At 55.2% G+C, this 21,117-nt stretch overlaps 1 protein-coding gene across 1 annotated transcript in view; it reads right to left on the bottom strand.

Annotated features, from left to right (window-relative positions):
• The window catches only part of HDAC7 (histone deacetylase 7), an 80,595-nt gene extending 63,949 nt beyond the window's left edge, over positions 1 to 16,646 (bottom strand). Inside the window, exons 1-3 of the mRNA XM_080570538.1 lie at positions 16,546 to 16,646; positions 16,289 to 16,433; positions 12,350 to 13,118 (exon numbers count right to left, since the gene is read on the bottom strand). Coding sequence (XP_080426664.1) covers positions 12,350 to 12,368 — 19 coding nt within the window. The 5' untranslated portion in view covers positions 12,369 to 13,118; positions 16,289 to 16,433; positions 16,546 to 16,646. The remainder of the gene's footprint in view (positions 1 to 12,349; positions 13,119 to 16,288; positions 16,434 to 16,545) is intronic.
• Between the last annotated feature and the right edge of the window lie 4,471 nt (positions 16,647 to 21,117).

Below are 21,117 nucleotides of genomic sequence, written 5' to 3'. Positions count from 1 at the left end.
GGATAAAGCTCAGGAAGAGCCAAATCCAGTCCCCCAAAACTTGGGGATTCGCTCTTTGACATCGCAATAGTGAAAGCCACAAGTCCAAGAGCCAGCCGCCCTGGGAGGACGAGCTCTGGACCCCCGTCTGCCACCGGCACCGCCAACACGCAGCTGGCACAGACACATCCACACGCACACGGTTCATTGCACATAGGATGAGCTGAGCTGTATAATTCTCCTTCTCTCTCCTCGCCAAAATATCAGGCACGTGAGAGGCGGATAAAAGATGTCCCTGAGCAGAAAGACAAAAAAAAAAAAAAAAAAAAAGAAAAAGAAGCTTATAAGAAACGTAAGGTCAAATTTTCTTCTTATGCAACTCCCCTGCAACTTGTAAAATCTAAAGCTGTAGGACATAAATCAACCACTAACTGCCTGGGGTTACAGAGAAACTTCCTCTAATAGCAACCGGTTGCGTAAGTGCCTTTTAACGGGAGCTTGTCTCTTCTGAAATCTCTGTAAGGGAGAGGCTGACCAGAGCGTAGGGCTGTGGGGCTGAGCCCTCGGGCTCCTTTCGGTGCTCGCAGCGAGGTTGGTGCTGCCAGCGCCGCGTCCCCGTTTGGGGACCCCCTCCCTCAGCACCTTCCTGACCTGGAGAAAGACTGGAAATGGTGGGGCACTGGTTTTCCCGGGGGGATGTAAGTGGGAGAGCACAGCAGGACCCAGCTTGGGAACAGAGAGCAGCATCCCTGCATCCAAAAATGGGGGGTCCTGTGCGCTCCCCCAGCTCATCGGAGGGCTGAGCTGCTTCCCACCAGCCCCGGCTGGCCAAACCGTGCTTTATTTACATCCCTCCATCCACAAACGAAGAGAAATCACCGCAGCCACTCAGGAGCACCACGTTATGCCAGTAAAACCGAGAGGGGAGGACAGGAAAGGTTTCGGTGCCCCCCCGGTGCCATGGGATACGTGAGAGCCCCGCGCCAGGGCCGGTGCTAGCACGCTGGTTGTTTGGTGCCTGTTCTGCTACGGTTATTTTTAGCCGGTGACGCCTGGGGTATTTCGCTTCAGGATGTCCGGTCTGAGCCTCTTTCTGGGAATCCCATGTTCTCTAATTGTAAACAGCCCCATTCAGTTGCTGCAAGCGCGAGAGGCCCCGACTTATTCAGCAGGGCTGTCAGGTGTGAGTCAAACAGGAAGCCGCTGCCGCTTCCACGAGCGAGGCATCGGCTGTGAAAAAGCGCCCTCGATTAACTCAGCCCCCAGCCCAGCCCGGGCATGGCCCAGATCCTGCACCCTGGGGTGCTCCCGGCGCAGGGTCTGGCTCCATCCCTCCTCCAAAATGCTTTCATCATGGGAAAAGTGTTCCCGAGTCCCGGCCGCATCCTCACGTGCGGATGTATCGCTGTGGGTGTGCAGGGATGGGATGCTGGGGGGGATGTGGGGCATAAGAAGGGGCAGGCTGGAAACGGGGGATGGTTTCAGCCCCATCTTCCCTCCCTGTGGGGCTGAGCCGAGGCATCTGCCAAGCCGACCTCAGAAACCCTGCAACGGAGCGATTCGCCCCTTTGCTGAAAGCAGCAGCACGCTGCTGCCCCTGTGCACAACACCCAGCCCGAGGTGACCCAAAACGTGCGTCCCACGGCGGCTTAGCAGCCGGGTCTGCATCGCCCCAGGGAGGCTGGCACCAGGCAGAGGGTGACAGAAGGGGGGGGGCTGTGGCCAAGATGAGCCTGTAACCCCATAAAAACGCAATCTGGTGCCTGGATTGCTGTCAAGAGATGGTGTGGCGGCACGGGGCGTAAAGGCACGGCCCGTTGGGGCATCGCTGGGTGATGCACGCAGGCAGGAGCTGCCTCTGCTCGCAGCCACGCACCAACCCCAAGCTCTGCAGACCCCCCTGGGTCGTGCCCACCCCACCAGGACCTGCCGTGCCACCATCACCACGGTTATTGCAGCACACGTGCAGGACAGGAAGGCACCGAAATGCGTGTCCTAATTTTCAGCAGGGCCAAACGGGAGCCGCAGCAGCCACGCTGGGCAGCCCTCCCCACCACACCATGCCCTAAACCCTCTATTTCCCTTCCAGCAAGCAGCAGCAGTGGCACCGCGCTGCTCCCGGGGACGGAGCTCTCCTCACTGCAGCTGCTGTAAAGGTCTCGAACGGCAGCAATGCAATGTCACGGACAGTGAGATCCTCCCTTGGGCTTCTCTAAAACCCGGGCACTACAGAGCTCGGGTTGCGCGACCTCCACACCAGAAGCAATTTTATTGCACGTGCTGAAAAGGTTGGAGTAACGCCTGCAGTGTGTCGCAGGAGGTCGGTCTTCACCCAGCCTCACCAGCGCCAGAAACCTCAGCAGAGGCTGGCACCTGGCAGCCATCTGTGGGTCCCTTTTGGGACGCCCATGCCATCCCAAACGCTCGTCCCTGCCCTGCCACCCCTCTGCGTGAGCTCAAAACCCAGCTAGGAATCGAGCCAGGTTAGCAAAATCACTCTTCCACAGCCGAGGCTTGGCAGATTGATGGCAGAGCTCGAGGTTTTTCAAAAGGGTCCAAGGGCAGGATGCTGCAAAGCCCCCCGACCTGCTCGGAGCCCGAGCCAGACCACACATCCGTAGGGACCTCGGCTTCGCAGGCGCCTCGGCACAGAGCTCCCCAGGACCCAGCGCGTGCACGGCTGTGCCCATCTCTTATCTGACTCATTTCAGCGTCTCAGGGGAAACCCTGGCATTGATAAACAGCGCTCTGCTCCCTGCCTCCGCATTTACTAACCGAAATCTGGAGTCTATTTTTAACCCTCCGACACCCACTGCAAGGAGGGAGCCTGCAGTTCCCCCGGGCTCGGGAAGGTGTCGGCGCCAGCCCTGGCTCTGGGTCTGAGCTGGCTCGTGCTCTTGTTTACCGGGGTGATTTGACTGTGGCATTGGCAAGTTATCGAGCAAAGCGCGACCAAAACAAGAGTGCTGATGTGTCACGCCGGCACTTTCCATGCCCGTGCCCCCGGATGGGGTATGCAAAACCAAAAGGCTCCAATTTTTTTTATTTTCCAGCACATCCCCAGATGAGTGTGCTGCTGAACCTGCTCACCGCCGCTGCTTGCTGCCGGGACTGGGCAGCGTGCACAAAGCCCAATGAATGGGAAAAAAAAAATCCTCTGGGGTGGAGACGAGCTTGCACTACAGCAGGGACACCACATTCAGGCCACCCAAAGCAGGCAGGGAAGCTGGAGCTGGCAAAGCTGCTGGCGGCTTCGGGTCTTCAGAGGAGCATTGCACGCTGATCGCCATGGGGGGAGCGGATCCGGGCTGTCCCTGTGGTCAGGGCAGGACACGGCGTGCTTTCTCCAGCCTGGTTTTGGAGGATCCCGGGGTAAAGCTTCCAGCTTTCCCTCGGGGAAACACCTCCTCTCCTTCACGTTGTGGGAGAGAAGAGTCTGGTTGTAATTCCTGCCTGAACAAAGGCTGCCTTTACCAGCAGCATCCCATCCCCACCGCAGGACAACACCTGATGTTTCCTTTCCAAAGCCCCCACACTGTCTGCGAGGCCTTTGGCAATCGTTGATTCCAGGATGGTTTTTAATGGCTTTAGGGAAACTGCTGGCTGACTTCTGGGGCCAGGACTCCTGAAGCTCTTTTGCTCTGCTCGCTGCGCATCCCAGCCCCTCCAAAGGCGACAGAAGCTCAGCTGGGAGGCATTCGATCACCCTCAACTCTTCGCAGGAAACCCTGAGAGACATTTTCTCCTTGGGTTTAGTGGTGGAAAACATCTGCCTCTGCTTCGCTTGGAGCCTCGGGCAGACTTTCTGCCTTCACCCTGGGCACCGGCTTAGAAGCTCCGGGTTGCCTCCACCTCTGGAGCTTTGCAGCCCAAAGCAGAAAGCTCAGCAGCCCAGAAATAACTCAGAAGAAAGAAATCCATCTTGTACAGCCCAATAAATTGGTCTCCATTTCCCCACGGGAGAGGCCAGCAGCTGCTTGGCCATGGGGGCGAGCAGCGCGCCCGTCCCCGAGCTGCCGGTCCTGCTCTGTGCCATCAAACCTTCATTTCCTGACACGCAGGGCATGAGGCCAAGGGGTCGTGTTTTGGACAACCTGGCTTTTCCATGGCAAACAGCAATGATATCACCCATCCCTCTGAGCATCCCCCCAACAGCTCCATTTAGCTGCTGCTGCTCACTAAAACGTCCGAGCCTCTCCTCTCCCCTGCGTGGGGCGCTTGCAGGATGAGTCCCTCCCTCGGCCCCAAGCCGCCCAGCTCCCCCGTCCCCCTCTGTTCCTCCAGCCCCTCTTCTCCCCAGCACAAATCCCCTCCCCTCAGGGGAGCCCCTTTACAACAGCAAAATAATTCAAAGCTCGGGCAGAGGCGCACGCGCGGCCCTGACGGTCGGCGTCTGTCGCTGCGGGGCACTCTGAACGCTCCCATGGGGTGCTGTGTCTGTCTGTCTGTCTGTCCGGGCTTCCTGTGGCTGGAGACGTCTGATAATGCAAAGTTTTACCTCGTGCGTGGTGCTGCAGCGACGCCCTGTCTGGGTTAGCGCCCCGATAGATGCCACCAGGACAAAGACACGGGGTAAAAATACCCGCCTGTGCACCGAGCTGCCAAGGAACCCCTCTTCCACCCGTCCCTGGTAGAGCAGAAAAGCCTAACGGCCTCTTTTCCTCCTCGGAAACACTTCTCTAGGTGCGAAGCATCAGCTCTAACCCCAGCCCCGACGCTTTGTGGGACCGACCTGGGCACGCAGCTGCAGCCGAGGAGGGAAGGAGGCCAGCGGAGCATCGCAGCGATGAGCAACAAGCTGCCGGTGCCCACAAAGCTGCTGAGGAACACACGCCAAGGTGGGCAGACACCGAGAGCAGAGCTCTCCCCCTGATTTAACTGGTACTTGGTGATAAAATTCACCTGCTTTGTCCTCTGAGCACTGCCCTGCATAAAAACCCCTTTAGCCCAGCAAGCAAAGGAGCCTGCAAACCCCTCCGGGTTTTATCCAGCACTCTGCTTTAACTCTTCACATGACAGCCAAGTTGTTTTGGTACAAACACACCCTCCTCCATAGCAAATAGCATCCTGAAAAACCCACGCCGTACGAGGCACCCGGACAAAAGAGCACTCGGAGGGGAGTCGGGTGCTGGGACGCGGAGTGGGGCTGAAAGGCAGAGGGGGGCCCGCTCGTGCTGGCTGTAGGAGCACAAAGCTGTCGTCAAATAACCGTCAAAACCAAGCACGGCGAGCAGCGGGAGGCTTGGCAGGGGTGTGAAGGCAGCGCTGTGACACCGTCTTTCCTGCGTTTTGGCCCTCGCCGCAGCCCAAATGGAAACATCTCGGGCAAGCGGCATCACCCGGCGCGCTCGGCCCCGCGCGTGTTGACTCAGGGCTGGCTCTGCACATCCTTCCTACGGAGACCCAACAGCACCGGCACCCGCTCGTGGACGGGGAGGGGGAAGAGAAAACAAAACAACAACACGAGAGGCCTTCCAAAAATGCTGCACGAAAAGTGAACACTCAGCAGAGCGAGGTTTCCTGCGCAGTGAGAGTTGGCCGGCGAATTAACAGGAAATCACTGCTTCCTGCCTGCAGAGGAAGTGCCTATCTAATGCCTGTGATCAAAAACAAACATCGCTTCAATTAAACAAACAAAGGGGCTAAAAAACTTCAACAGCTCGCAGCCTGGGTCGGCTCCAGGGGTGGGGGGAAAGCGTCCAAAAATAAGAAGCTTGTAACCTTGAAAAAGGCCCTCATCCTCTTCCCCGCGCGGTGACGCTGCCGGCGCTGCGTGTGCAGGAGGCAGCGGGGATTTGGCGACCTCCTGGCCATGGCCCCGGGTGGCTGCGGCCATCCCGGGAGCAGGGAAGGGACAGAGGTGGCCTCCGGTGACGTCCCTGGTGCCAGGGTTTGGTGAAGCCGCACTTGGTCCCAGCCCCGTGCATCCGCAGCGCCCGGGTGCTGTGGCTAAGGCAGGAATCCCAAATTCTCTAAATAATAATAACAATAAACCTGCTTGCCCTCATTTCTCTGACGATAAGCTGGAGAACTGCTTGCACAAGGCCAGCAGCAGTAGCTCTGTGCCTTCTGTGGGCACTGGGGGCTGCCCTCGGGGCTCTTGGAGTCACGAAGCCAGGAGAGGGGCGGCGATTCAGGCACCCTCACCCTGCCCAAATCCTGCGACTTCGGATGGCTTTCAGCCAGCTCCCTGTGTTTGGTCTCTACATCTGGTCTCTGCTTGTCTCGGTTTTGTTTTGAGATTTAGTTTCTTATATAGGAATATTTCCCTCCCGAACTGCTGCAGAGACTTTTTTTTGTTCTAATGCAAAATTACTTGTCTTAAATATAATTAATTCAGGATATGGGAATAGAGATCCTTTCTTATAGCATCTGAACAGAGCAGGATTTGTAATCCCTGGTCTACAAATCATTCCTGGGAGTTGCAGAGCAATATGATCTTGAGCCTCTCATCATTTCAGGGTTTCACCTCCAGCAAAGGGGCCGGAGGATGCCAAGTACTGTGAAGTGCCCAGGGATCTTGCAGTGTTTTTCCAGCTTGATGAAAACCTTTTGTCTGGACAAATCACCGCCAGGAGACTGATCTGAGAAGTCAGCAGGATTCGGCAGCCAGGTCCTGCCCGTCCCCGCGTGCATCGCCAGCGCTCAGGCAGCAGCTGGGCCGGGGGAGCGGAGTCTGCCGCAGCATTTATCGACTGAGTTATGGGTTTGGGGTCTCGCCGAATGGATGACCAACGCTGAACACGTGCCGTTTCCCAGATTTCAAGCACGGGCACGGAGAGGTGGAGGAAATAGTTTTGCTTCAAACCCAAAGCCTCAGGATGTCTCCAAGTCAAAAATCCATCTCTGGAAAGCCTCTGCTCCCTTCTAAGCGGTGCTCTGGCTTGTGCTCCTTCCCCCAGATGAGCCCTCTCCTCCCCTGCGAGGCCATCTGCCTGCTTACACGGCCTCCAGCCCTGCGTCCGTCCGTCCAGCCCGGTGTCCGTCCGTCCAGCCCGGTGTCCGTCCGTCCAGCCCAGGCTGAGCCCTGAGGCTCCAGCATTGCTCATTCTGCACATGTCCGATGTTCCGAGCCCTTCCAAAGCCGGCCTGGCTGGAAAAAGAAAACCGCTCGCCCAGCATGAAACCGAGCACACAAGAAAAGAAACAAAGAGGCCGGGGCTGCCGCAGGACGTCGTGTCTGAAAGGCAGAGCTTTTCCACGGCGCTTTGGTGACGTGGGGAGAAATATGGTTCGGGAACAAAGGAGGGCGAGCAGCGACCGGGGGGAGCCACGGCGTCATCTGAGCATGCTGGGGGCCAGGGAAGGACACGGGGACAGGGGCCCAGGCTCACAGCAGCACCACGAGGACCTGGTGGACTTGGAGAATCTCCATCTCCTCCGCGCCGCTGCCCTCCGCCACCTCCTCCCGACGCACTCGCTCCGCTGCAAAGCTCAGGATGGGTTTTGCAGCCCCTCACCTCTGCCAGACACAGCACGGAGCAGGAGGCAGAGGGTTTTTCCTCGGTGCATTTTGCACTCAAAAGATGCCAAGGCAGCAGCAAACTGGATCCGACTACAGGCTGATGGAATAACAATTCCAGAGCCACCGCCAGCCCCACAAAGGGCAGCAAATTTCAAGGAGGGGGAAATGCGTGCAGCCACAGGGGCCTTTCTGTGTGGCCACTGCACAAACCTATTATTTAGCGGTGTGTTAAAACCATCAGGTGCAGCCATCACAGATTTGCTAGACGCCTGCATCTCAGGCAAGACTTTTTGCTTCATCCACCTGGTTTGTTAGAAAAAAAAGAAAAAGTTTACCTGTTTCCTGCTCGCTAATTCTATTTGTGCTGGAGAGAAGACTTCCTAACAAAGCAGCCGCGCCCAGTTAATATGTATTTAATGTGCATCCTCCTGATGACACCAACACAATGCAAGGCTGGGTCTGTCCAGGAGAGATACAAAGGGCAAGGCGCTGCTGGAGACAAGGCTGCGGCTGGGTGCTGGTCACTCATCCCCTTGCTGCGTGCCTCTAAGGAGAGCGGCAATGGGCACAAAGTTACACCAAAGGAAATTTTGATGAGATACGAGAAGAGTCCACCATGGGGGTGGCCTAACACCGCATGGCCTCAGTTCCACTTCACCAACCATTCCCGGTGGCATCTCAAGGTGCTTTGTCCCAGGGTCCCTTCTCCCCGTAGCAGGGAGCAAGCTCCCAACGCCACGCACTGCCCAAGGCACAGCGCCCTGAGAGCCCCCCAGAGCGTCCTGAGCTCAGCTTCACCAAGGGAACAGTGCCATAAGTTCAGGAGGGGGGAACCCGCCACAATTCCCCGTAGCCCACCAAGATGCTTCATCAAGCAGGACATCTGGGTGCAGCCCCAGCACCCCACCGGTTCCCCCATCCCATGCCCAGCTGCCTGCTGGTGTGACACTGGCAGCGGTCACAGCGCCTGGCCACGACGTCCCAGCAGGGACAAGGTGTGAGAGCCAAGAGCCAGGACAGGGTCTGAATACAGAGCTCCTGTGCTGCAGGAACGGCCTCTCTGGGTGCTCGCACCGAAAGCTCTCGTCGGAGCCTTTTAAAGGATGTCTGGTCCTTCCTAATGCAGAACTGCAGCCCTGGCCTGGCGGACAAAAGGGTTGCTGATGCTGTTCCATCCCTGGCTGGAAAATACATGCAACATCCCTGGAAAGTTGATTGCTAATATGGAAACGCTGGCCAATTTCCTCATTGTGCAAGTGCCAAGAACACAGATGAGCTCCTGGAGGCTGCTATGGAGGGGACTGTGGGCACAGAGCTGGGGAAGACTTTCAGTGGCAGAAGTGGCAGTAAAGTTCTTATCTACTCCTGAAAATCAAGGGAACATAATTATGCCTCTGACAAGCTCCATTAAATCTGAAGGTTTCATCTACATCTGTGTTAACACATGTCAGCTCCTGCTGGAAAAATGCCTGTCCCAGGCAGTTGAACAACAGTTCTGGGGGTTTCCTCCAGCTGCAGACCTGAGATCTGCTCACGTTCAAGTCTGGGGATGCTCGTTTCATCTCCCTCTTTTTGCTGCTTTAAAGCCCAATTTTGCCCAACTCCTTCTACTTTAGAAATGGGATTTAAGGTGAGTATGACAGTTCCCCTTTTATTGATGGGCCCTGATCCTCCCTGGAATGAAGTAATCCTGTCTATGACCATCTGACCGAGCATCTCTTCCTGAGCCATTTCTACCTACAGCTCCTAGCCCATCTTCAGAGACACCAGAGAGCTGCCCAAAGTTGCTGGATTTAACAAAAATCTAAGAGCGAACACCACAAACACAGCTGCTCTGGGATGCAGGGAAAACATCTGGTGTTGCACTGCACCAGAAATGTGATTTTTAAGGAGAGAAAAGCTCAAGAGGTACCTAGCATACTCTGACTTTCTCCACAACACGCTAGACAGGCTCTCTGGATAATTTTTGCACAAGCCACAATTTCTGCAGGTCTTCTAGAATACTTCCAGACAGGTTTTGAACAGTTTATACGCATACGGGACAACTTCCAGGTTGCTTGCAGCGTCAGAACACGCCATACTTTAACAGCTACCTGAACTGGATACTGAATCCCAGACCGTACTGTTTTAATGAGAAATAAAGGTGTTCTTTCATACCTTGTTTGATCGTTCCCTGATCATTAGACCCAAAATCATGCCTGGTTTTCTCAACTACCACGAACGGTACCAGGAGGTTTCTATTGCCTGTTCAAGGCATTGCTTCCTAAAACACAACCCCCCCATTGCAAATATGCCCTGCACCTACACCAGGTGGCATTTGCATTCCTGTTTTCCAAATAACTCAGCTCCTGTGAGACTAACACCCACCGAGAGGTCAGAGCTGTTATCTGCCTAGGTACCAGCTTGGGTCACACGGGAGAAGTGGGGCATTTCCTCCTGCCTGCCCAGGACGGTGGCCAAATCCTGTCCAGAGCTGGTTTCCTAGAATAGATACAGCAGTCGGCGTCTGACCTACTTTCCCTGGTCTCAGCTGCAGCCTTCCAGTGTTTTCTAACACAAAATCACACTGTTTGCACATGCCCAGGTTTACCCTGTTGATCTCCATTTCCCTCCATCAGCTGTCTTTCCCCTGTTCTCCCTCTCTTCCATGTGTAAGTCATCAGCAGCTTCTAAAGCCCCTACCAGGAGGATTCGACTTCTCCAGATTAAGAGCACGCATCAAATATCCCCTTCCAGCCGGGCTGAGCGGTCGCCAGAGGAGCCTCCTCCTCTCCTGCGCCTGCGGAGGCAGCCAAGGCCGAGCCGCCCAACTGGCCTGCTCCACCTTCACTTGGATGGATTCCTCCTGACGAGCCCGTACAGGGGATGGAGGAGGCCAAGAAAGCCACTGGAAACCGTCCTAATCGCAGTTATCCCAGACATTCATTCCTTGTTCCAGGGCAGCAGGCAGCAATTTGGAAAACTCACCTGCAAGAGGCTCCTCAGAGCTCTATTATCCGAGGCTCAGGCTTTTTGAGCATAGGGCTTGCCGTGGACTTTCAGGGACCGAGCTTTTCCATGCCCGGTCCCAAGCACCTCGGATGCCCAGTTGGCATTTCCCAGATTAAGATCCTATTTCCTATGAATCATATTTCAGTGCAGACAGCAGATACTGGAGACAGATGGAGACGAAGGGAAAAAAAGCTCCGTGCGGGGGTGCTCATGCACAGATAGCAGCATCTGGGCTGGATTTAGTTGCAAGCTCTGTTCTCCTCAAGCTGGTGGTCGTTCCTCTTTATGGGGTCTTTGGTAGCGAGGCCCTAAGGACTTCCCACCAAGGCCACCGGAGCCCACTGGTGCTGCAGCTCCCGGCCCCTCTCAGCAGCACCACCGCTCTCGCTGCGGCATCGCTTTGTTACCCAGATCACGGAACTGCCACCGGGTGACTGAAGTTAGAAACAAGCCCTTAGGGCCCCATTTAACCCCGCTGCGATCACACAGGTTCCAACAACAGGAGTGAAGGGCTTCAGGGAAAAGCAGCCGAACGGCTGGCAGCACCTTCCCTCCCCAAAACAGCTGCTGCTGCATGGCTCCCATTTTCCCCCTGTGCATTCTCAAGCTCCAGGGGTTACCTCTGCAAGAAACGTGCCATAACACAGCAACGCTCCTCTGAAGCGTGCACAATTTCCCATGTGCTGGAGCACACACAGCACTGCTGTCCTTCGCCCATATTGCACTGCGAGTTCCCGCGCTGCTCTGCAGCCCACGTGCATCACCTGTATTTATTCTGCACGTTGCATTTCCCCCCGGTTCCCTGAGTACATAAAGGTAAGGAATGCATCGCGAGTTATTCAGCAAACAGAGGAGCCAATACAAATGAGACAGGGGCCGCTTTGACCTCAGACATCCTTTGGAGTTACAGACCCTGCTCCTTTGTTCCCATTGTCACCTAGGCACTGAAAGCAAAACAGCAGATGAAAAGTTTGCATAATGGCAGAGGCAAGGAGGGGGCTGCCAGGCCAGCGAGCACAGAGCACAGCAGTGCACACTAGAGCCCAGAAAGCAAGCACCTTGAAGGGCAAACCTCATGAGATTTTAGCTATTTGCCAGAGGGAGCAGGGGTAAGCACCAGGAGCACGGAGCTGTGCTGGTGCACACCGAACAGAGCGAGTGTCCTGGGGAGCTCAGGCTGCTGCTCCAGAGGAGGAGATAGCAGGATTTCCATGTGCTTTTTTTTGCACCGTGCTATCCCTTGGATGGTCTTAAAGATTTATCTGGCATAGGCCTCGGTGTCTGTCATCGTCTCCCCCGTGAATCAGCTACAGTTTCCTGGGAGGGTGAGACCGGGACCCGTATTGCAAACTAGGCAGCAGCCCCATCACTTGCCCTGAATTCCCTTAACAAACGTAAACCACGTCGCTTCTGAGACGTCCTCTGCTTTTTGTGCAGGAAACAATCTAAAGGGATCGCTCGGGCAAAACCAGGCTGCAGCCAGCCCTGCTGCAGCTCCAACCCGCGCCTGCCCCCAGCCAGCGGCCGCACGTCACCGGTCCCCTGCCCGGAGCAGCTCCCCGGTGCTCCGGCCCATCTCTTGCCTCACGATTGAAAAGAGGAAAAATCCCAGCGGCTAGTACACGGCAGGGAGCAGAAGCGACGCGGGCAGCCGCAGGAAGGTCTGCAGCATCCGCGCTGCGCAGCCCTCACCTCCGAAACCAAGCACCCCGGCGCGGGGACGTGTCTCCCCCTGGCACCTTCCCATCGGCTGGTTCAGCCCCGACACCGGACCCACTCCCGAGCACCCTTGGTGGCATCAGATTTGTTTTTTCTTCGCCTTCGAGGTCTGGAGAGGCCCCGGCACAGCGGGGACGGACGCGAGCGCCCACCGGAGCCCCGCGGGACCGGCAGAGCCACCGGCAGGCTACTCACCCTGGCTTTGTCCTTGCATCCAGAGGAGTTAAAGCCCTTGGAGATGAGGTCTCATTGTTCAAGATGTGCTTAGGGGAGGCAGCTGCTTTCTTTATATCTCAAGATTCACTAAAGTTCAGGAAGAGAGAGAGAGAAAGAGAGGGGAAGGCGAAAGGGGAGGGACTGAGCGAAGGGCCCAGAGGCCGTATAGAATGACAATGGAAGGAAATGCTTTATCAAACCTAGAAAGCCAACCCTGTCCTGGGAACACAGAGGGAGAAAAAAAAACTTGCAGAAGAAAAGAGTTCAGCTGCCCCGGGTTCCTCCCTTGGCAGCGCGAGCCCTCCTCCCCCAGCCCCTCGCCGAAAACACAATGCGAGCCGGCGAAAGCCGTCAGGCTCAAACACTTTTTTTTTTTTTCCATTAAACAGAGAGAAGTTTCAGTTCTTTTTAAAAAAAAAAAATCCAACCACCAAACCCTGCCCGGGAATGGGAATGTGACGCTCTTCCCCCTCCCCCGGCTCCAGCCTTCCAAGTTTCTATGAGTCAAACGTTTGCAATGTGTTACCGAAATGTTACCAAGCTGGAATGCAGCATCTGAGAGGGTTTAGCTAATAAAACTTTTGTTTGTTGGCTGGGAGAAAGTGTCACCGGCAGAGATTTCGGCTCTTCTTCCTTTTGTTTCCTCCCCTCCAGGTGCTGTCCGGCGAGGCTCCGCTCGCTGCGCCGGGCTGGTCCCGGTGCGGGTGGCATCGCCCCAGGGCTCCCCGTCCCAAGTGGAAAGGGAAACCTGGAGGAGAAACCAAGGGAAATGGTGAATCTGATACAGCAGGTGGGAAACGGAGGGCCAGGGAGAAATTAAGCCGTGCAGACATCACGCAGCACGGCTCAGGACGGGCCCAGACCTAAGCTCGCTTCTCAGACCCAGGCTGCCAGCTTTTGGGGTCAGAAAGCACCATTTCCTCACCCGACAGCCCTCAGGTTTGTCCCAAGAGCTGAACTTCCAGCCCCAAACTGCGCCAGTTTTTTTCCCCCCCCCTCGGTAACTCAGCAGCCAACAAGGAACGCTTTTTTTACGATGTTAAAATAACTGCCAAAAGCAACACCGTTTTTCTTGTTTGCCCGTGCTTGGCTTTCGCTCCTCGAAACTGATTATTGCAATGCATTTTATCCCTTTCAAACCTAGTCCAATCCAGTATTTTCCAGTGTCACTAACCATAGAGCAGATCATCGGCTTGGGAGGCCGCTGGGTTTTGCTGTGCAGAACAAACTCAGGTCCTTCAACACCTGCTGCAAGCCAGCAAATGGATCCCAGCCCTGTCCGAAGCCGTCCCTGCTTTCAAGGACCTGCCTACCAACAGCCACACGAGTTTCAAACATGAAGTCGGCTGCTGTTAGGGGAAAAAAAAGGTGCAACCTGCGGATTAAATAGCGAATTGGTTGGGGAAAGTCGAGTCAGACACGCTCCAAGGTGCTAAGCGCCCGTGTGATGCTGGGGAGAAGCCAAGGGACGGTCCCTCCTGGGTGCTTGCAAGCCTTGGTCCTTCCAGGAGGTGGCTCCTTCCACCTGGGATTCCCAGCTGCATCCCAGGGCTTGCAGCCTTCACCCCTCTTGAAGGACCCCGTGGCACAAGGAGGAAGAGGGCAGCGCTTTCCTGCCACCCCCAGTGCCCCCTGCAGTGACATTTGGCCCGAAGGAGGGCACCTGGCTTCGAGCTTTGCCTCCGAGGGAAGGAAAATCCCAGCAGCCAGGAGAACCACGCGAACCGGGAGAGCCACGTTTCATTCTTTGATGCCACGACATCGGTGGCAAAGAGGGAGCAGGGTGGACCTCTGCCCACCTCTAAAGCCACGTCCTGGTCTAGCAGGTAGGTGTGAATTCCTGGGACTGGAAACAGGCGATGTCTCAACAGCAGAAGCTCAGTTTGGCTGTCCCAAGGATGAGGGAGAAAATCGCTTATTTATCCTCAAAGTGGCAACAGCGAAATTCATATTCAACAGTTTTCATATTCATATTTCAACAGTTTTCATATTCAACAGTTTTTTTCAACGTATTCAACAGTTAAAAGAACCTGATATCCTGAAGGAAAAAAGAAAAGAGAAAAAAGATAATGGGGAAAGACATGAGGGAAAAGGAGATGGCCAGGGTAACAACACGCTGCGGAGCGGGTTCGGCCATCGGCCACGCGGGATCGAGTGTCCCCAGACAGGGCCACTCCTGCCCAGCTCAGAGCCGCGTTTTGGTAACGAGTTACAAACTTTTACCTACTTGGATATTTGCATCACGCGGAGTTAGGTGTGCGGGCTCGTTTCACCCAGCAAATCGCCAGCAGCAGAGCTGTGCAAAGGCCAGGCAGAGATAAGGGATCCTGCCTTATTTAACAAAGAGACATTTCCATATCTAAGGAAGTGAGGCAATTCTGTCTAATTAGGAAGGCCGACCAAAGTCTCCTCGGAGGAAGACAGACAGTGAAAGACTAAAATCCTCGCGTTTCAGAGGAGACCGGCCAGGAGAGCTCCTGTTCTACCCACTGGAGAACCCCAAAGATGTGCTGTGGCATCCTGAGTGCTGGAAGTGGTCACGATGGGGGATCCACGGAGGTTCCTGAAGGTGTCTGAAAGGTTCAGGATGGCCACCCAAAATAAAATGTGTCCCTAAGAAGTTCTGCCTCCATCTTAAAGGACAGGCAGAGAGTCTGGTGGATAAGAGAGAAGGATTTTTGTGCACATCTGCACCCCAGCAGGAGGAGCATCTCCCGCAGCTGCTGGTGTCAGAAGGACCCTTGGCTGAGGACCTGATGGCTTCTTCAGCACGGAGCAGTTGGAGTCTCCTGGCAGGGGCAGAACCACCCTGAAATAAGAGCATGGGCAGCCAAGGAGAGCAGGAAGGCGGCCAGGCAGAGCTTTTGGGGTAGGCTAGGTGCGATACACGCGTACCCACGGGGCTCTGAGCACGCACAGACCCCTCGCTGCGAGCATGGACGGCGGGTTCGTGCTGTGCCAGGAGCCGGGAAGCGGCACCCAGCAGACCTGGGAGGACCCAGGGACGGAGCAAGCAGCGAGCAGAGCTTTCAGAAACCGTGCTGTGACCCATCTTTTGAGGGAAGGCATATGCCTAGCTGCTTTGAAATCCTCCGCAGTCGTGCAAACGCTAAGCCCCCGTGCTCTAATCTGTGCCGGCATTTTCCAAGAGCACTTCTTCAAGGCTTTATCATGAAAAAAGCGAGCCTCTACGCATTCCAGTGGGCTCGTGAAATCCCTAGCTATGTACACAATGCTCTCAAAGGGAAATCTTCACATGGCCTGCAAGCGCTTGCTTACCATTCACACAGCTGCCCCGTGGGTACCCCGCTGTATTTAAGGATGCACGTGGAGAAGAATGCCAAAATTTCTGGAAGTTTCCTGGCAAACTGTAGGGTAGCAAAGAGGAATGTGAAGACATACACGGAGAGCACTCGCACCATGTGGGACCGATGTACCAGGACACTCCCAGAAGATGCTGGGCATACGCACAGGCAGCCTGCAAGCTTTCTGCAAGCTTGTAATCTGCACAGCAGGTTGCTTTGGGTCCAGGAATGAAACAGCTCAGGGGACCAGGACCTACAGGATGCTCAGCACACCCAATGGGCAGAATTGGGGCACCCGAGACCCCAAAACCTAGATGTTTCCTCACACGTGGGCTCTCATTCTAGACTCCAGAGCAAACACAGCAGCCTGGCGTGTCCCGTTTGTTAATAATTAGCACACAAAGCAGTCAGAGCCCCAGCTACACTCCGCAGGTTCGTCACAGAAGTTGTGTGACCCCAGGGAACGGAGATCTGAGCCCAGCAGGCGGGTCACGGCGGGACCAGCGCCTCTGCACAGCACAATTTCCATCCGAGTGCCTCGTGGGCTGCTACCACCAGTGACTGCTCAGGCACTGAAAGGCCCGGTGAAGAACAAGGGACGGGATGAACTCACCCATTCTCCTGGCTCCAAGCTCCACGGGGCGGAGAAGGTGCGGGCCAGCACACACGGTGCCCCTCCGCATCACACCAGCGCCTCCCTGGAGACCTCATCCAGCAGCAGACCTGCCTGAATCAGTTCACATCTTCTCAAGTTTCAGCTAGGAGAAAGAAAGAAAGAAAAAAAAAAAGCATTTCAAATAATTTTTCCCAGTTTGAAAAGGCTGGTCCCTTGTGGACAACTCCACAGCAAGGGCGTGAGGAGGAACTTGCCTGGCCTTGGTCCCAGTAAATCACAGTTCAGAGACAGCTGAACTCCATTTTGTGATTATTAACCCCAGCCCTGCTCCATTTGTTTGGCCTGTCTGAGGCTATATATAGTGATGGGAGCAGGCATGGCCAGGGGAGAATTGTGTGCAGCTGTTTAGTGCAGCCCCCTCCTCCCCACCTTTCCAAAAAAATCAAATAATAATAATTAAAAAAAAAAAAGTTCCAGCAAAACAGGAAGACTATGGCTGGGAAATGAGAAGCAGCTGTGAAGAGGAGGGATGAGATGTCATACAGGGGGGCCTGACTTCAAAACTTGCAGGAAATGTATGAGAAATTTCCCAGCCACTTTCCTAATCCATCATCCCACCTGTGTCCCATGGTGGCCCCGGCCTCGGTGCCCCAGAGGTAGGAGCATCTCTGGGGTGGACTCGACAAGAAGACCCACACAAATGGCTGCTTGCTCTCCTATCACCATCGAAGATCTCTTGGTGAGCCTTCGTGACAGACCCTAATCACTGCAGAAAGGTGAAACACCAGGAACGAGCAGGTGCTGAGCAAAGGGATCCCTTCGTCGGTCTCTGTGCATACCTGCTCGTGAAAAGCTTGGACCATCGTGGTGGAAAACGGATGAACGTACACCAAAACGTGCAGTCTGGGTGCCAAGGGAGGGAAGGAGAGGACTGGTGTGAAAACGTAGAGCTGGGGAAAGGTGGAGGTGCCCTGCTGAGAGCATTGTCCTCTCCCTGCGTGCTCACGAGCCAGTGGTGGCATCTCCTGGTCCTCATCGTGGCTCGCTTTGGAGCTGTCAAAGAGGAATGCACCAGGCGAGATGATGCCACATTAGTGGTCTGCTCACGAAAGCTTCCCTTTTGCCCGTGCATCAGCCTGAAAGCCACATAATGATTAAAGAGAAATGGTTTTGGTAGCATCCAGGGCTCTGAACTCTTAGTGCCAGGCAGAGGAAAGTCACTCCTGAGCATGCACAAGCAGCAGGAGCCTGCTGGGGCTGTACATGCAGTTAATCTGGGTAGCTCCTGCTCTTAAATCAGTGCTGGCATTTTTACACAGGTATAACCTACCCGGCGTCTGCTGGGCGCATGTTTCCTGAGGCATGTGGGCAATTTAATATCAATTTATTTAAACTGATTGTTTTCCCCTCTAGACCTTCCCTGAGATAGCTCCACAGCTGGGTTATCTCACTGCAAAGCTGCTTTTGTCTGACTCGGATCTCCCTGGGCACGTGCTTGCTCCTGTCCCCTTCCCATCGGTGCAGGGCTGGCCGTCTGCTGTGACAGCAAATCGTGCCGAGGGCGTTAGGATGGAGGGCCACCTGGACATAATCCACGTTCCTGGAGGAGATCCGAGGTGGAAGGAGCAGCACAGGGGAGGGCAGACCCTCTCTCCCCAAAGGGGAAGGACCTCCAGGGAGACCTGGTACCAGCCACAGTGGTACTGGCGCAGGGGAAACTCGCTGCTGACCACTAACCTCGTGGCTCTGCATCAGTTTTTCCCCCCCCTGGCTGCAACGACAGCAACAGCCACCCGCACCTGAGCTGCTGCTCGGGCAGATGGTTTTACATCAACATCAGTTTAACGTTTCTCCCGCAAACAAAGCTCAGAGAGGGGAGTGCAAGAGCTCAGCTCGTCCCCCTTTTTGGATCCAGATGTCAGTGTATCAGCTGGCCAGGTAAAGCCAGATGCGTGTTTACCTGGAAAGCATTCCTTTCGCTTCCCTGCAGGTGGTGGCTGGGGCATGCCCCTGGTGTCACCCAGGAGCCCGTAGACTTGCTCTTCCACCCCTGCTCGTAGCTTCCTGTTTGCCAGGAGAGCTTAGAGTGAGAACAGCCTGGCTGGGTCTTGTTTTCATGCAACGCGGCCTCCTCTCGAGCGAGGGAGAGGCAGGCTGGCGTCGCTCGGGCTGTGGTTTCGGCAGCTGGTGGCACCAGGCACCCCGCAGCCAGGTGTGCTGCTCTCGAGAGACCGCACGGGGCTGCAAGCGGTGAGAAGGAGAAGGGGGGGGGGAGCCGAGATCAAGGTGCCCGTCTGCGAAGGAAGGAGCTCCCAACCGAAGTGCTGCCTGCGCGGGAGGCTTGTGGCTAGCGAGCTCACCCCTCCCTGCCGAGGCTCGGAGAGCTTCAAACTCGACCTCAGGCTCTTGCTCTGCACCTGCTGCCGCTGAGCTGCTCCCCCGGCGGAGGGGTCCCTTTTCTCTTATTATTATTTTTTTATTATTTTCGGTGAAACCCAGGCAAAGGTCTGGGATGCAAAGGGGAGGCCGGTGTTTCCCTTCGGAACGGGTCTCAGGTTTAGTACTTTTTTTCACTGCTCCAGGATGAGGGGAACCGTCAGCCTAAGGAAAGGGTGCTGCAGTCCAGGGGGCTCACGGGGGCTGCGCCTCCTCCCACACCAAGCCCAGGGTCCTGCCCTCAGTCCCCAAGTCCAGATCATCATCCCGAAGGGGACGGGGCGAGCAGAGCACTCAGAAAAGTCACCCAGCACAGGCAAGGATATTTCACTCTTCGTCCTGTTCACACCACCCCCACTTAACATGCTGCTCCAGCACGGCACGGAGTGGTTCATCTGAAAACAACCCGCAGAGAAGTTATTTCAGGCATGAAAGCTGCCAGAAATTCCTAAAAATTACCCCTTCCATACTCACTTTTGCCCCTGGCTTTATTGTGCCAGTTTTAGGACAAGCACAGCATCCCATCAGAGCTGCTCAGTCCGACAAGCCTGCGAACGAAGCTCCCCCAGCTTTCTTTTACAGCAACCCTGCTCTCTCTGAACCATTGTGCCAATCCCACCTTAAAATCCTGCTCCAAAAATGACTAATTCCTCTTGTGAAACCAGGAGAACGGGGGCTCATCTGAGCACCTTCGTCACCACGACGCCTGCAGGGTCTCCAGATACTTCGGTAATGGGACAATTCCCTTTTGAAACATCAAGTCCCGTACCATGTACCCCTCTGCCTTAATGCACCGGGCATTAAAACATCTCTCCGTCTTCTGCCTGCTCCAATAATGGGCTTTTTTCCAGCTTTCTCTGAGTCCTGAGAGCTGCCACATGGGCACAGGCATCTAGAGGGATGCAGCAAATGCAGGACAAAGCCTGAGTGGTAGCAGGAATGGGGACACAAGAGAAGAAGGGGGAGGGCAGCCTCTCAGCAGAGGTCTCCACGAGGTCCTGGTGGCCCCAGTGGTCCCAGAGAGGCCCTGATTTTGATCATTCACAGATTAAAATCTGACCATCGATAGCTCATATTTTCCCCATCGTCGCTTTGTCGCTTCCATCTCAACCCTGTGGGCAAGCAGGAGACAGAGAATGCGGCACGAGCGTCTGATTGATTGTGCAAATCCCTAGTCAGGAGAAGTTTGATTTACTGAGGCCAGAGGTACTAAAGAGCCCGGCCAGGAATTTGCACTAAACCTTTGACACACAAGACATTTCCCTTTCTCGCCAAGACAAACAAAGGAAGGAAGTGTCTGGGACATTTAAAGCGACCTAGTGGAGACAGGTAAGGGCAGATAAGGGCTGGAGGAAGAGTGGGCTGGGCAAGGGAAGTATCTAGTTTTAAAGATTTGTTTGATTCCTTAGTATTCTGCAGAGCAGGCTTGGAGGAGGCGAAACGTCCTGGGAACTGCCTGCAATGGGAGAAACAGGCTAAACATCGCTGAAGTGCTGAGCACCCGGGTTCTCGTTGCCCGACGCTTTTTCTCTTTTTCCACACACTCTGCAGAGTTCTCCCTATCCGACGCTTGTTCTGAAGCTTGTAGGATTTTGGTGCTCCTTAGCCGACCACTGTCAGGCTCTGTAAATCTCCTGCCAAGTGATGCTGGGCTCAGGTACCTGGCTCTTGGCTGCCTTTACCATGCCAGTGGGGCCCTAGGAGTTCCCAGCTCCCTGGGCTGGTGTAAAAGGGTACTTGCCCCTTTCCAGCACCTGCTCTGATCCCCTAATAGAGCAGAGGAAATGCTCCTGGTGTCTACTGACGACGCACCAATTTTCTGCTGCACCTTGCAATAGTATTTGCCTTCCGTTAGAAAGGAGCTTTGTTGCTTTCTGGGACAAAAAGGCTGTTTTAGGGCGCGTTTGGCCTTGGTTGCTTGTAGAACAGGCTGCTGGCTCCTGCTGGAGGTGGCCACGCGGGATGGTCAGGCCCTTCCCTGCAGGGCTGCTCCCCAGATGGTCTCTCGGGACTTTGCATTTGGCCTTGCTGGCCATTTCTCCTTTGCTGCTCTTATTATTCCTCGAGGTTACACAGCAAGTTGTCCTGCCTACCCGCGTTGCACCGAGCCCTGGATGTTTCCCCATCCTCCCTCCCGCGAGCAGGTGCAGTTCCAGCAGGACGGGGCTGCCAAAACCACGAGGCGGATGGCGAGCCCTCCTGCCACAAGGCGAGGGTTAGCCTTGTTTGCACGGGGTTAATTTTCAGGGTTCCAGCTTCTCCTTGAAGTTACGGGTGTGGTGAGAGCTGGCCCCCCACTCCTTGCATGCATCCCTCCATTAACACCTCGCTCTTTGACCTTAACTCTTCCTGTTCCCAATAAAAATGCCCCAGCTCCTTTTTAACCCTTT

Source organism: Anser brachyrhynchus (assembly GCF_964034855.1).
Source record: "Anser brachyrhynchus genome assembly, chromosome: 29".
In the NCBI taxonomy this organism is placed as follows: domain Eukaryota; kingdom Metazoa; phylum Chordata; class Aves; order Anseriformes; family Anatidae; genus Anser; species Anser brachyrhynchus.
The sequence above is the reverse complement of the archived record's forward strand: the minus strand, read 5'-3'. Positions and strand labels throughout refer to the sequence as shown.